A 15,420-nucleotide genomic window follows, 5' to 3' on the forward strand; every position below is an offset into this window, starting at 1 on the left:
GAGTACCTGCCATTGTTGGTCCTCTAAAATTAGTATGTATAAATCTAGCACTGGCTCAAGCAGGCAGACGCATAATGAAGGAAGGTACTAAAAATCCATCACATTTATAAACCTACTCAGACATCTAAATTCTGATCTTCAAACCCCCAGCTATTATAGTCTTGTGCTTCTCTTGAGTGTAAACTACCAACTTGTTGAACTGTGTGTGACTGGATTAGGTCCAGAACATCCACACATTTGTGACCTAATCAGAGTTTTGAAACTAGATTTCCAAGGGTGAGATATTGGAGTACCGCTTCTAACCTCTCTTTTTTTCTTTTAATTTAAAAGCTAGAGCTTTTTGTTTTTTTCAGGGAATATAAGACATAAAGCCAATAATATGCATTATATATGAGAGTTAAATGTTTGGTTTGTTTTCCTCAAGAATCTCTTTACTTAGTAGAACTCTGAAAGGAATCAAACCAGATCAGTGTGAGAGAGTATTCTAACCAAAGGCACGTAAATATCTTCCATTTTAAAACAAGTTATTCTGCTAACCCTTTGTGATGAACTTCCTGCATTCCAAAAGAGGGCACTGATGGTCAGGTGAGGCCACATCATTTCTGAGGTGTTAGAGCAAGACTTTCAAAGCAATCAATGAGATATGGACACCTAATTCACTTGAACACTAGCAACAATTTGACACTCATGACTCTTGAGCGGCTTATAAAAATAGACTGAGATTTTCTAGTAAGTGGGATTGAGTTGTGCTCCTGCATTTCTCTTTCTGTAGTGTCTGAGGTTGTTTGAGCAACGTGCTCTTACCCAGTAGTTCCATAATCAGTTAATCGAATACATTAAATTGTGTTCCAGTCGTGTGCATAGGCTTGAGAGAATTCAATTTTTTAAAAATAATTTTGAATGATAATATCAGTTTTTTTAAGCATTTTTTTTCTATTTTTAGCGATTGAAATTTTCAGTTATGGGACACTGTGGTATGTTCCGGACACTAGGGGGTCATCCAATACCTAATAGCATTAGACACTGGGACTCAAAGTTGAAGATTTATAGCCGGTAAAACACAGATTGTCAGTATCACATGTCAACATATACAAAATAAATATCTTTAAATCAAACTAAGTTCTTCAGCAGCATTTTTCTTTCTTTGCTTATCTGTATATTTCAGTTATTCTAAGATGGAAATTTTTTATGTTGGTTTGTGTATATATGGTGAAATTGACATTTAGCAATAAAAATCTAATCCTGTCAAACCTAAATATGTAACGCTTTCCTTCTTCAAACATGAATTACTCTTTACAGGCTCATTGGAAGGTGAGCACTACTGGCTCCATTTTATAGATTGGGGGAGAGTGGGCAGGCAGGTTGGTGTATTAGAGGCCTCAGAGGAGAGCCAGGATTGTAAACTGAGTTTCTCTTTCTGTACTTGAACTTTCAACCATACCTTTTATGGAAATCATAGTTACTGTAATACACTTAATGCAGCCGAGGGTCCTACTAGGAAGATACTACTTCTAGTGATGCAAAAAAACTCATTTTGGTGAAAAAATAACTTGGCTGTTGAGTCTTCTGCCAGAAAGTACAGCCTTTCTCAACAAATGCATCTTGTTTTATATGTGTGTAGACAAGAAGCTTATTGTTGTAACATTACTAAAATTCTATCCTTAGCATTTTCCTTATCGACCATGCCTGGACATACCGTGTTGAACATGCACGCCAGCAGCTGTTGCACGTTCCTGGTCTGCTTCACAGAATGGCAAACCTCATGGGAATAGACTTTCATGGAGAGGTCGCGGATGAGGGAGCTATTGAGCAGGTGTTGCAAGAAATGTGGAAATACAACCAGACCTACCAGCTGTCTCAAGGGGTAAGTGACTCCTCTCTAATCAAGAATATTGAACTGCTCTGCTGGATCCTGAACTTAGTTATCCATGTATGGGTATGATTAATACAGATGTCTCTCTCCAATATAAAAACACTCCTTTTTGAGCCATTTAAGAATGGACTGCTGCTCAGAAGAGAGAGAGCAAGTGCCTTGCAATTGTAAAAAGCAGTGACAAGCTGCCAACTTTTTAACAAAGGGGTACCCATAAAGGTTTCCCTCTTAAACTATGACAAGCTTCATGTAACAAGGAAGCGCATTCAGCAAAGAAGGAGTTAGAAGAATGAGAAATCTGTTGGTTGTTTTTCCTTTCTTAAACATTTCCTTTAATTTACAAGAGAATAAACTCTCTATTATAACAAAATAAGGCAACATACAGTTAAGCAAGTAAACTTGCGTTAAGTGCGTTTGTTAGCAGTCAGTAATCATACATTGTTTGTAAACTACAGTGTGCATAGGTGTTCAGATAGATACTGTGGTGAAGTATGCTGACAAACAAAGCTGTGAAAGGGAATATTAGGATAACTTGCTTCTTTAAGTGTTGTGTTTTTTGTTTTTTTGTTTTTTTAAACATACTCTTCTGGGATGCAGAGTGGCCTAGAGGATAGAGCAGTGGACTGGAACTCGGGAGATCTGGGTTTTATTCTTGGTTGGGCCACTGGCCTGCTGAGTGACCTTGGGCAAGTCATTTGACCTCTCTGTGCCTCAGTTTCCCCATCTGTAAAATGGGGGTCATGATACTGACCTCCTTTTGTAAAGCACTTCAAGATCTACTGACGAAAGGCGCTATTTGAGAGCTAGGTATTATTATTACTATTCTACACTTTCTGCTAATCTAAAATTGTCTCAACTTTCATACTATCATCAGTTCATTCTTCACTGGAAAATCATTTAAATCTTGGTTAATTGAAACAGAGCACAGTAATATGGCTTTAGCGTCAGCCCCTAACCCCTTCTGTCTTGCGGCATTCTTTTAATAGCATGATGTGTAAGGGGTGTCTGTCTTCCCCACTCCCTCCCAGACTGCAGAGGAGAAGGTTCCTGTCTGGTATATTATGGATGAATTTGGATCCCGAATTCAGCATTCAGATGAGCCTACCTTTGCAACAGCACCTTTGTTTTACGTTCCTCAGCAAATGGCTTACACTGTTCTCTGGCCTTTAAGGGACCTTGAAACTGGTGGTAAGTGTCTGTACATCAAGTAAGTTATCTGTTTTTATACAAAGTTTGGAACTCGGCCGAATTTACATACCAAACCAATTCTAGCTCATCACAATTCTGGTATAAGCTTAAACCATCCTCACCCTCCCAACATCCTGCGTGACTTTAAAACACCTAATACCTCTACCTTTTCAATGGAAAACCATATGGTAGATATTACTTCTCACTGCATCGTGACTTGTATTAAAGAGGATGCGGAGGCCCTCGTCTGCCCAGGAATAATGTTGGTTGGTTGGTTGTTGTAACAAAGAATTGGAGAGTTTCTCTTCATTGTCCAACTGAAGTGCTTTCGTTAGACAGCAGTGGATACAAAAATTACACAAACTACATTACAGGGACATTATTTAAACTGCAAAGTAAAGCACACAAAGTAAGGAAAAAACAGATTTAAAACTGCCCATGTAGCCTTAATTTGGTGCCCTTCATCTGTCCTGTGCACTGAATGAGGCAGAGCTCCTGGGGGTCGGAAAATTAAGATGTGAACATATAGCTAACGCTATCAGAATGTATACACAGGGAGCAGCCTAAGTAACATTTTAAATTACACGTTTTAACAAACTACATTTTTTAATCATTGCAGTTGTCATAAAATTTATGGTTTAATTATGTCATTTGCGTGAACGTGGTGTGGGAAGGTTGTTGTTGGAAAATGACTAGCAACCCTACAATTATTATTATATCCCATTTCCCTCCCCCCCACCCCGTAGAGGAAGTGACTCGTGACTATGCCTATGGGGAAACTGATCGCTTAATCCGGAAATGTATATTGTTGCCGTGGGCGCCTACTGAGGTATTGGATGTTAACTATTCTACCCCAGAGCCATCAGAAGATCACTACCAGGTATAATTGTAATGAGTCTTTGCTTTAGGGTCTCTTTTATTAGGATGATATCTTAAAACCTGGAATTGCTTTGGTTTTGTTTCTATTCCTGACTGCAATATGAAGTATTAAGATTTCATAATCTAAAATATTGCCATATATAAATTTAAATTCTATACAAGACAAAGGAGATGTAGTGAAGCCAGAAATAAAAATGTATAGCAGTTCTAAAACTAAAACATTAGTGACTTGCCACATATTGCAGTTCCCTTTGCTATCTCGCATCCAAACAGAGGCACCAAGTAGTCTAGTTCAAAGACTTCTGACATGCCATAAACCCAAATTATATAGAATTCATCATGCTAATTCAGTGGTTGGAGCAATTGCTAAATGGGTTCATCCCTATTGGATTGGATTTATTGTTACAGAATATTTGGTCAATCCCATAATACAGGAAGATTGATCTTTGTATGCAAGGAACAAAATCTTATTTCCAGCCTCATTATTATGTTACAATTCTAAAGCAATTAAATACTACAGCGGGAACAACATTTCCAAGATGACTGCTTTTCAATTATCTTTCCCACAAATACTTCCCTTTTGAGCTTGTGTGCTGTGACAAAGAACTCGGTTATATTTTAAGGGTATGAAGTGAATGTTGTGTGGTGTCTTCTCTTTTGGCCAATAGGGCTGCAAAAGATGTGCCAAGGCTTTCCAAAACAGGAGCCTGACTTTTATGCATCCGTGGAAACTGTTGATTGCTCATAGGGTGGATTGATTTTAGTCATGGTTTAAATTAGCTGTCAGGAAACTTTTGATTGAAATAATTTATTTTAATCGTGTTTTGCATTTGTACTGCTTTTAAGAAAATAACTTGTCCCATTTAACAGAAGCTGAATCTTATTGGTGGATAACAATTAAAAATGTTAATTTGCAGCTAAACATAATCTTTACTCTAAATCTGGTACTGCTTTTTGCTAACCAGGAAAATGTTACATCTATGTAGGTTTATTTAAGCAATGATGTAGTTTTATCTTTTTACTAGATTAATATCTTACTTTTTCAAGTTTTGTTTGGATGGAAATACTAAATCAATTAAAAATGCACAGAACAGTGTTTGTGTGTGTTGGGTTTGTGGGTTTTTTTCAATAAATAAAGCTATCTTAAATATGGGGGATACGTAATCTCTGTGATAAGAAAAAAAAGTTTATCAAAGTATGTTTTGCATTTAAAACTAATTTATTAAACAAAGGAAGTAATATTGGTAACTAGTGACCTGAACTGATTGTTTCTGGTCACTGTGTCTGTCATCATTTTTGAACTAGTAGATCTCATCCTCTTACACATAGTTTTTATTCATAGATGGGAAGAAGAAGAAAACAAGTTGTCCTGCTTTTGCAATTCCCAGTTGGCATCTTAATTTTCAATGAGCTAATCACTGAACTGAATTAATAGAAAAAACTGAAATTAAGACAGTATTCTCTGTGCACCTCCAGAAGAGGCTACTGCTGTCAAGAACTGATTGAGCACTTCATCAGACTCTGGTACCAGGTGCTTAGCCTGTGACTTCCACCAGTTCACTGTATTGACTTTCTTTAAAACTTGGCAGCAAATGTACTGCTTAATATTATTTTTTGAATTTAATTAAATGGTTTAAATAGATATAATTTAGGCTTTAACTTGGGTTGTCAATGTCATCTAATTTTAAATAGCTTTTAAAAATCTAATTTTAATTAAAAAATAAATAGGTGTTTGATTCCTTCCTTTTTTTTTTTTAAATCCATGCTGAGTGCTCAGAACTTTCAAAATTCAGGCAGGGTCTTTGAAGACTCCCCTCCCATACCCCCAGTGGTCTGCTACTCTTGGGCCACATGGTGAGGGGTGGGGTAGCTGTTTAACCCCAGTTACTGTAGTGACTGCAGCCAGTCAGACACCAGATTAGTCTGTTTCCACTCAAACAAATGAAAATACCAAAATATTCAGTCTCTTATTACATATGTCAGACTTTTATGAGGGGATAGTATTTGTTTTTGGAGGGCTTTATTTTCTTGGTTTAGAGACTAGGAGCAACATTTCACTTTTAATTTTGATAATATTTTGCTTTTTTAGCTAAAAGTGCCTTGAGCCCAGTATAAGCCATTTCTGTGCACAGTTTAATTCTGTTTTATAATTATTCGGTTAAGTTAGAGAAGTAGCATTTTTTTGCAGCTGGTTGTCATTTTATCTGAGACAATGCAGTACATCTTTACAAGGGAGATGATCTTTAGGTCCCAGTTATTCTTTCTTTTCTGTCTCATTCTGGTACCCACAGGAGTTGTCACAAGAATAGTTGACCGAAGCACCAGCTGCCTGAGTGCATGTTGCATTTTCATACCAATCAGTTAGCTGCTGAACTTCCTCAGACTTATGAAATACCAGTGCAAAGTAACTCTGGGTGCTTGATGGCCATCCTGTACACCAAAATAGGACACCATCCATTTTATGCAGCCAAGAAAAATTTAGAGATGAGTGCGAAATATCTGAAAACCTCTCTGAGCACATTTGCAACTCATATTTTACATAAAAAATATTTTTACAACTAACTTCACTCAGTTTCTCCAACTTGAAAATATTTTACTTATAATATGTAACTGATGTTTCCTTCAAATTCTGCTGCATAAATTTACAATAGTAATCTGTTCTGCCTTGAATCAGAAGGCCAACTTCCTCTTACATTGATCTGAAAGGCTTTAATATTTTGTGTAGAAGCATCATGTCTCTGACGCTTCTAACACAGAAGAATGTGGCTGCTGGATCGCTAATCATCTCACTCTCGCCCAATACTAACAGTACAACAAAGTAAACAAAAAAGCTATAACTTAAACTGGAATATTATTAACACTGAGTAATTTGATTTCTGTAACAGTATTTTGGAGTATTTTAAGAACAGAAGATTACAATTTAAAGTGCAGACTTCTTTCTCAGTGGGCAGTGAAAACAAGAAGTAATTTATATTCCTGCAATCCAATCTGTTTTGGAGATAGATGGGTAGGGTTCTTGTTTAGGCTTTTTGTTTGCACCTTTTAATTATAAGTAATTGAATCCCCAGCAACAATAATTTTAAGGATTAGAATCCTGTATCTGAACTGGATTGCCTGTCCCAGCAGTGTCCTATGTGGGGACAGCATCAGTGTATAATCTCCATTCTCAAGAGCTCCTGTAACTGTATCCGAAGGAACTAATTCATAGGTTTAACTGCTCCAGTTGCATAAGAGAGCCTTTGCTTCTCATCTCAGATATCCCACATAGTTCCTTTGATGCAGGTTGCTGCAATGAATGGAGTGTGGCAATTTTTATTTTACAATCAAATAAGCTAATGACATCATGGATGGGGTTTTCCAAAGCACTCAGTGTTAGCCTACCACAAATGCCTTTGAAGTCAGTGATAAAATTCCCATTTATTTTAATAGGAGCAGAGTTAGGTCAACACAGCCTTTTGATATTCTTGCTGCCTCCCCAGTTTACAGTACATTAAAGCATCATTTATGCAGTTAAGCTTTAACTTGGCTGTCTTCTTAAAAAAAAAAATTCAATTTCTCAAACTCCCTTAGGACTCTAATTTATCTTTTGCTAAAAGACAATGTGATTGGCCAAGTGTGCAAGGAAACTTCTATCTAACCTGATGCTAATTTTTTTTATTTATTTATTTATTTAAAATGTAGGAGTGGAGAAAGGAGAAAGGATGAACTCTGAAGTGTTTGTGCTTCAGGGAAACTTCTATATGCCAATACTAATAAAACACCCAAGCACTGTTTTACGTCCTGTTGAATTTTTTACCTCTTGCATTAATGCCTTTTTGTTTGTTTTTAATTATTTCTTTTTCACAGCTTCTCCGTTTCCATGCACTTTTTAACAAAAAAACATAATTCAATTTTGGCCTAGATTACTGTACATGTTCCTTTAACATGTTAAGATTGTGAGGTTTGATGGAAGTTTGCTCACTCTATTTTGTAGCTCACGAAAGCTTATGCTCAAATAAATGTTAGTCTCTAAGGTGCCACAAGTCCTCCTTTTCTTTTAACATAAACTTGTTTTGTTTTTTTTCTTTTGTTTTTTTAGGCTATTTTAAACAAAAACAAGGAGAAACTACCTGTGGCTACAAATCCACCAGTTTATGACAAGAATAAAATTTTCAAGTATGTATCTACAAACAAAATGCCTTTTAAAATGCTTCCTGACAAGGACAGTTGCAATGTATACAACCTGAATAGGAGGCTTAGCCTTTCCGGAAGGTTGGCATAGGTGCTAGGGGTGCTGCCACCACACCCCCTGGTTTGAAGTGGTTTCCATCATGTACAGGATTTACAGTTTGGTTCAGTGGCTCTCAGAACCCCCACTATACAAATTTGTTCCAGCACCCCTGCACAGGTGACGACATATATAGCTATGTGCTTGATCCATGCTTGGGATTCTGACTGCAGGACTTTGGTTGGAATCTGTCTAGGAGCAATGGATAGTGCCACCTTTATAACTTTTACTCTGAGTTTTAGATTCTTGAAGAGATGCCACCTTCAGGATGAAAGGAATTTAGCACAACATGTTGGTGCTGGGGATCTCTACATTTTATTTTAACTAGTGAATTTAATGTCCATGGGGAAAATTTTAAGTCTTCAGTCTATTCACAGAGCAAGTACAGCAACAGTGGTAAAAGTTTCCCCATGCTGTCTCATTGGATTAGACCATGCACATTCCATTTTTGATCTCTGGTAGCAGTGGCAACTGAAAAGTGTCACGTTAAAGCTGGTCAGTTTTTATATATATAATTTTTTATTTCAACAAAATTTTGGGGCGAATACAGGTATTCCCACCCCCACTCCCTCTTTTCCAGCTGTCTTTGGGATATATGCCTTTCTGTACAACAGTGGCAGAAATGGCCCTAATCCTTCAAAGGAGGGCTGGAGGAAGGGTCTGGTTCTGAAAGGTGGTTTTAATAGGGTTTTAGAACAGGGTCAAAAAGTATGGTGGCATTGAGTGCTCGAGGGAATAGCTCTTAGCCATAGCCCCCACTCCAGTATAACGTGTGCTTCTGCAACAGATTTGCCATTAAACTTCTTGTATGATTTCAGTATTTGAGACCAGCCACCCAACCTCAATAGAATGAAAGGATCTTTTCAGTAAGTTATATAAGCATATCTCTTAATTAATTATGGGCCATACAGTGGGATGCACTAACCTAAAGTACAATGATGGGAATTGTCATCTTTTCAGTTAGAAGCCCAGCCTGTTGTTTGGGGGGTTTTGCTATACAGATCCATAAGTTAGCTTTTTTTTTTTTTTTTTCCCCTGAGGAGAGATGATTACAGGAAGTCTATTTTTTAAGTTGGGCTTCGCCCAGTTGTTCAGTTGTCCAGACACAGTTGAATTCTCATGTTGGAAAACCTGCAGAGGTAAGCAAGAGTTTGTTTCTCAGTGGGATTGCTGCTGCATGTCAGCAAGTGAAAATTAGAGAGGCAGACTATGAAGTATAGCAAGGATATGGACGACAATAACATTGCGCTGTATACCAGCTGTCTTTTCCCTACTAGAACTTCCATACACCACCTCTCTTTCCCCAAGGTAAACGTTAGTTAAATGCAATTCACAGCAGGAATCCAAAGCCTTGAAACATTCTTGGTACTCCCCTTGGTACTTCTCATTCTTAAGGAATATCACCAGTGCTTGTATCTTCCCCACACACAGTCCTTGGTGTGGTCTCTTCTTGACATTAGATAACATCTAAAATAACTTATAACAATCCATCAAAGGCGAAAAGTCTCTCTGTTGTTCTACATTTCAATCCATTGTAGGATGCAGCTTATTTCATGGGTGGGATAGGCCTGTTGGCATGACAGGCAGCTACATGGTGTGTATGTGAGAGAACTTTCTCCGCTCTGCGAACTGCTATGTGGGCGCTCTGCTTCATGTTGTTGAGGGTAAGGGAGCCTAAGAAGGAATCAGAATCCATATCTTGTTGAGCCATTGACATTTCCCCCCACCTCAGTGGCTTTCATATACTGTGGAATGGGTTTATCTCGGGGCTGGAGAGCCTGCAGGCAGTGGCAGCTCTGTATCCATGTAAACCCTGATTGTTGCTGTGAGGAAAATCGGGTGGGCATGCAAAAGCAGAGGGACACGCACAGCCCAAATTTGGAGTTTTACGTTCTGTGCTCCTTTTGTACAGGGAGGGGTAAAGTTCAGATCCTGAAATCTGTTTCCAATCTGAATTTCTAAAAGATGAATCGTCACCTTGCCTCAAAGTAGAGGTAGGACACAGAGCCTGGGGAGATGACGAATGTACAGAATAAATTCTAAAACTGTAGAACAAAGGAAACACTTAACAAATATTTCTAAAGGGGAGGTTAGTGATTACTGTTTTATATAGCTTAAACTATTTCTACAGAGAGAATTTTATTCATTGGTGGTTAATGTTGGCTTTTTACTTCCTTGTCAAGACAGTTACAAATTTCAGAAACAATGTTGTTGCGTAAATTTCTGGCACATAAAACACCCTTGTGTTAGGTCTGTTCTTTTTCTCTTTGTCTTAAGGTCTTTTTCCAGCATTACTCTTTAGTGCTATCAGTCCTCCTTAAAGCTTCCAAAAGTGCTGAAAGAGCTGTCATCAGAAGAAATCTTTTTTTGTCTTGATCAGTCTCTTCGGATTTGAGCTGTAGCAATTCACCCTCAACTCCAGACCCGTTCTTGGCATCACAGACCTTCATGGAGACAGTGTTTTGGTCCAGCATTGTTTGCACAACAACATTATATGGACCAAAACACTGACACTGGGCAAATTAAATTGTCTCCATGAAGGTCTGTGATGTGATGTGATATATATATAATATGCAATCAATCTTATTCCCTACCCCCTGATTTGTGTTGTGAATATTCAGGCTTTGATATGTTTTGGTAGTGGTAATGAGGAAATCATTCAGAAAACTCAAATGAATGCTGCTGCTTACTTTCCTTATTGGTTTTGAAGTATAATGATAAAGCTTCTAAATCAGTCAGATGTAACTTAGAATCATCAAAATGTAGGGCTGGTAGGAAACAGTTGCAGTTAGAGACTCTATCATGTATCATAGGCTCCAAAATGAGATTGGGCATTTTTAGTAAGAGGTTCTGCAAATCCTAATGCCTTCCTTCGCATGCAATTTGAATTTGAAGAAAGGACTGTCATGGAGATCTGTCTAGTCTAGTATCCTGTTTCTAACCCTGGCCATTTCCAGATGCTTCAGAGGGAGGTGCTAGATACCCCCTAGTGGACCTTTGTTTAAAAAAAAAAAAAAAAAAAAAAAACCTGCTCGTTGGGAAGTGTCTTGCAAGCCACAATAATTGGTTATGCCATTAATTGTGAGGTTGTAATCTTTCTGGTGTGAGAGAGCTAGAGAATATACCGGAGGTACTGGAAGTCTATCTCTGATGTAATATAAACTGTTTATCAGACAAATGTCTAATTTTTTTAAATCCTGTTACATTCTTGTCCTCAATGATACCTTGTGGCAGAGAGCTCTATAGTTCAATTATGTATTGTCCTATAAAAGTTTCCTTTTCAATCTTAAATGTTTTGCCTTTCGATTTCTTTGCATGTCCCCAGACTTCTAGGGAGTGGGGTGGAGCTGCAGTATCTTAAAAACCTGATCTGTTCCACATTTGAAGTGAGTGAAAAGGTCCTGCTCTTTGTGCAGAATTGTCTCCTTTGCAACTAATAGAAACAGACTCATTTGAGTTTGCTGACTCTTGTAGGCTTCCTGCAAATCAATTTTGTCGTCAAAAGGGAGAAGTCACCTTGAACACACTGTGGACCATTCTTTTGTGTGGCTTAGTGAACAAGAAAAGCAGTAGTACAGGACTTTGTGGTGCTGTATGCATCTTTTAAGAACAACTTGTAATTCCTGGGTTGGATAATATATTCATGAATCTTATGGTTTAGCTCATGCCATTGCCAGAATGATAGGTTAAAGCTGCAAGAGTGAATGTGGTGGTGTATCCAACAATGGCCCTGACTTCCACCTGCTGTCCTTTCTGCATGGTTCTGGAAAACCATGTTGACTTATGTTTGGGAAGGGAGATACTGGAAAGCTGTCCTCCCTACACAGGCTAAAGATGAGGTTGTTGTGTAGTCTGTAGTGTATGGTAGTTGTAAGGTGCATATGTCTGTGGGTAATGGAGTAGAGGGTATGAACTGTTAGATGCCTAACTTTCAACTCCTTGGTAGTATGAATGTCCTTTGGCCCAACCCTAACTGGGGACACACTGTATTGTGCTGGGGTATGAATGTCCCTGGTGTTTTTTTAATCTTAAGCCCCGGCAAAGCAGAGGGGTTTTTTTCATGAATAGTAGCATCTTTGTGAAAGCACCCAGCTGGTTCAGTAGCCCTGGTGCTCACTGAAAGAGACGAGAATGATTTTAAAATAAACGTTAGATTAGCAGTATCCCTTACGGCAATATCTTCTATGTGTCTGTAAATGTAGGTCAGTGTTAAGAACTACCTTGACAGTGTTCCTTGATAGCCGGACAGTTGTTGTGGTGTTGTTTTTTTTTTTTTTTTTTTTTTTTTTTTTTTTTTTTTTTTTTTTTTTAAAGGATATAGTTTTCGTGCTTAGAGGATTTTTTTTTAATCCTCCTCTTAAATTGTGTATGTGGTGGGGGAGCTTACTCTTTAAACCAGAAGTATAGAATAACCATATGTAGATCAGTACTTGCGTTTCCCTGTGATGCAGCACAGTGCGGAGCTTATGCAGATCTCCTATGTGAATTAATGCTCATGGGAAATGGATTTATTAATATGATACTGTGCTGAGAGAAGATGACCCACTTGTCAATTGAATTAATGATTAGCAAAAAGTACATGCAGCTCCTCTGCTGAGGAGACCAGATGTCTGATGCACAGCTAGCAGCAGAAGTCCATTAAGATTTATTGGAAATGCTTTAAAAAAAAAAAAAAAAAAAATAGTGTAGGGGAGAATAGCCAGCCTGGCAAAATGTTGTCTAGGAGTGACGTGGAATGAAGACTTACTGAATGCATCAGCTGTCACTTGGAAGGGCCAGGCACCTGTTCCCCCTTACTTTTGAAGTCCAAATGCCTTGTCTTTTGGCCCAGTATTAGCCACCGAATGGAGGAGGAGGAGGATCCAAATGGGTTTCCATTAGAGCTGTCAAGCGATTACAAAGATTAATCGCATGATAATTGTGCAGTTGATAACAGAATACCATTTATTTAAATATTTTGGGTGTTTTCTACATTTGAAAATATATTTATTTCAGTTACAACAAAGAATACAAAGTATTCTGCTCACTTTATATTTTTTATTACAAATATTTGCACTGTAATACAAAAGAAATAGGGGAATTGAAAAATACTAATACAAGTACTGTAGTGCAATCTCTTTATTATGAAAGTTGAATTAACAAATGTAGAATTCCAAAAAAACCTCAATCCAAAAACAAACAATGTAAAACTTAAGAGCTTACAAGTCCACTCAGCCCTACATCTCTTGTTCAGCCAGTCTTTCAGAGAAACACGTTTGTTTACATTTGCAGAAGATAATGCTGCCCGTTTCTTGTTTACAGTGTCACTTGAAAGTGGGAATAGGTATTTGCATGGCACTGTTGTAGTTGGCATTACAACGTATTTACGTGTCAGATATGCTAAACATTTGTATGCCCCTTCATGCTTCAGCCACGGTTCCAGAGGACAAGCTTTCATGCTGATGAGGCTCATTTTAAAAAAAATAAAAATAAATAATTAAATTTGTTGCTGAACTCCTTGGGGGAGAAATGTATGTCTCCTTCTCTGTTTTACCTGCATTCTGCCATATATTTCATGTTATAGCAGTGTCAGATGACCCAGCATATGCTGTTCATTTTAAGAACACTTTCACTGCAGATCTGATAAAAATGCAAAGAAGGTACCAATGTGAGATTTCTAAAGATAGCTACAGCACTCAACCTAAAGTTTAAGAATCTGAAGTGCCTTCCAAAATCTGATCCGGATAGGGTCTGGAGCCGGCTTTCAAAAATCTTAGAAAAGCAACACTCTGCAGAAGCTACAGAACCTGAACCACCAAAAAAGAAAAATCAACCTTTTGGTGGTAGCATCTGACTCAGATGATGATGAAAATGAACAGGTGTCAGTCCACCCTGTTTTGAATCGTTATTGAGCAGAACCCATCATCAGCATGGACTCATGTCCTTTGGAATGGTGGTTCAAGCGTGAAGGGGCATATGAATCTTTAGCGCATCTGGTAGTGAGTTAATCACGTGAGTTAACTGCTATTAATTGACAGCCCTAGTTTCTTCTTCACGTGTTTGCTTGTGTCATTTCCATTCTAGGTGTGTGCGCGGCCACATGCACAGTCATTGGAGATTTTTGCCTTAGCGGTATCTCTAGGGTCAGCTGTGGTGCCCCCCCTTGAGTGCCCGGCACCAGACTTCAGGCAAAGGACCTCTGTCAGGGGACATGCCTGCCCCAGAGCTTCACAGGGGTACCACTGTGGTATGACCCCCTAGCCCAGCCTGGGATCCATCTCTGACTCCTAAGAGTGGCCAGGGACCCTGGCTTCTTCTAGAGTCCTTGTTGCCCAAAGCAGCCCTGGTGGCAAAAGAGCAAGCAGGTCATCTGGCACTACAGATGCAGTGGGCAGAGCAGCAGGTTCCAACAGCTAAGAAGCCATCCCCGGATGAGCAAGGGGAACCTGCCCCTTCTCTGGTGGTACAGTCAGCTTTGTCATCTCCAAATTGGCATTCCCCCCGATGACTGACTTCAAGGAGCACCAGGCCCTCCTTTAAAGGGTGGCTACCAAATTGAACTTGGAGATGGAGGAGTTGGTGAAGGAGTCCAACCTCTTTAATGTTATATCCTCCATCACCCCAGCCCAGGTCGTGTTGCCCGTCCACCCAGGGGTCCTTAAGATTGACAATCGCTGTTGTAAACACCCTCTTCCATTCTGCCTTCTTCTAAAAAGGTGGAAAATAAGTACTACGTCCCTGCAAAGGGATTTGAATATCTGTACACGCACCCTCCAGTGGAGTCATGGGTCATGTCCACTGTTAATGAAAGGGACAGGCAGGGCCAAGTTAGCGGCACACTGAAAAGCAAAGACACTAAGAAACTGGACTTGTTCGGCAGAAAAATTTATTCAACAGCCAACCTGCAGTTTTGGGTGTCTAACCACCAGGCCCTCTTAGGCAGATGCAATTTTAATCTCTGGGACTCCTTAGCAAATGCGAGGAGACCTTCCCACATGACCGAGCCCAGGAGTTTGCCGCTTTAGAGGAGGAAGACACAGTGGTGCGAGAGGGGCCTTCCAGATGGCCTTGGGTTCCACGGACTCAGCAGCCAGGGTTGTCGCCTCTGCGGTGGTCATGAGGCGCAGCTCTTGGTTACAGTCCTCTGGATTATCCCAGGAGATGCATTCAGGACCTCCTGGTTGAGGGAGTGGGGCTCTTCTCTGAGCTCATGGCTGCAAGGCTCTACGGCCTT

The 15,420-nt window shown here is 39.1% G+C and overlaps 1 protein-coding gene across 4 annotated transcripts in view; it reads left to right on the plus strand.

The window, feature by feature from the left end:
* Positions 1 to 15,420, plus strand: part of TTLL12 (tubulin tyrosine ligase like 12) — a 62,903-nt gene that overhangs the window by 28,139 nt on the left and 19,344 nt on the right. For all 4 annotated transcript variants that reach the window (XM_038416830.2, XM_043515727.1, XM_038416839.2 and 1 more), the window contains exons 3-6: positions 1,666 to 1,864; positions 2,902 to 3,061; positions 3,808 to 3,941; positions 8,019 to 8,095. In XM_038416830.2, the coding sequence (XP_038272758.1) occupies positions 1,666 to 1,864; positions 2,902 to 3,061; positions 3,808 to 3,941; positions 8,019 to 8,095 (570 nt within the window). The remainder of the gene's footprint in view (positions 1 to 1,665; positions 1,865 to 2,901; positions 3,062 to 3,807; positions 3,942 to 8,018; positions 8,096 to 15,420) is intronic.

Source organism: Dermochelys coriacea, chromosome 1, assembly GCF_009764565.3.
Source record: "Dermochelys coriacea isolate rDerCor1 chromosome 1, rDerCor1.pri.v4, whole genome shotgun sequence".
NCBI classification, from domain to species: domain Eukaryota; kingdom Metazoa; phylum Chordata; order Testudines; family Dermochelyidae; genus Dermochelys; species Dermochelys coriacea.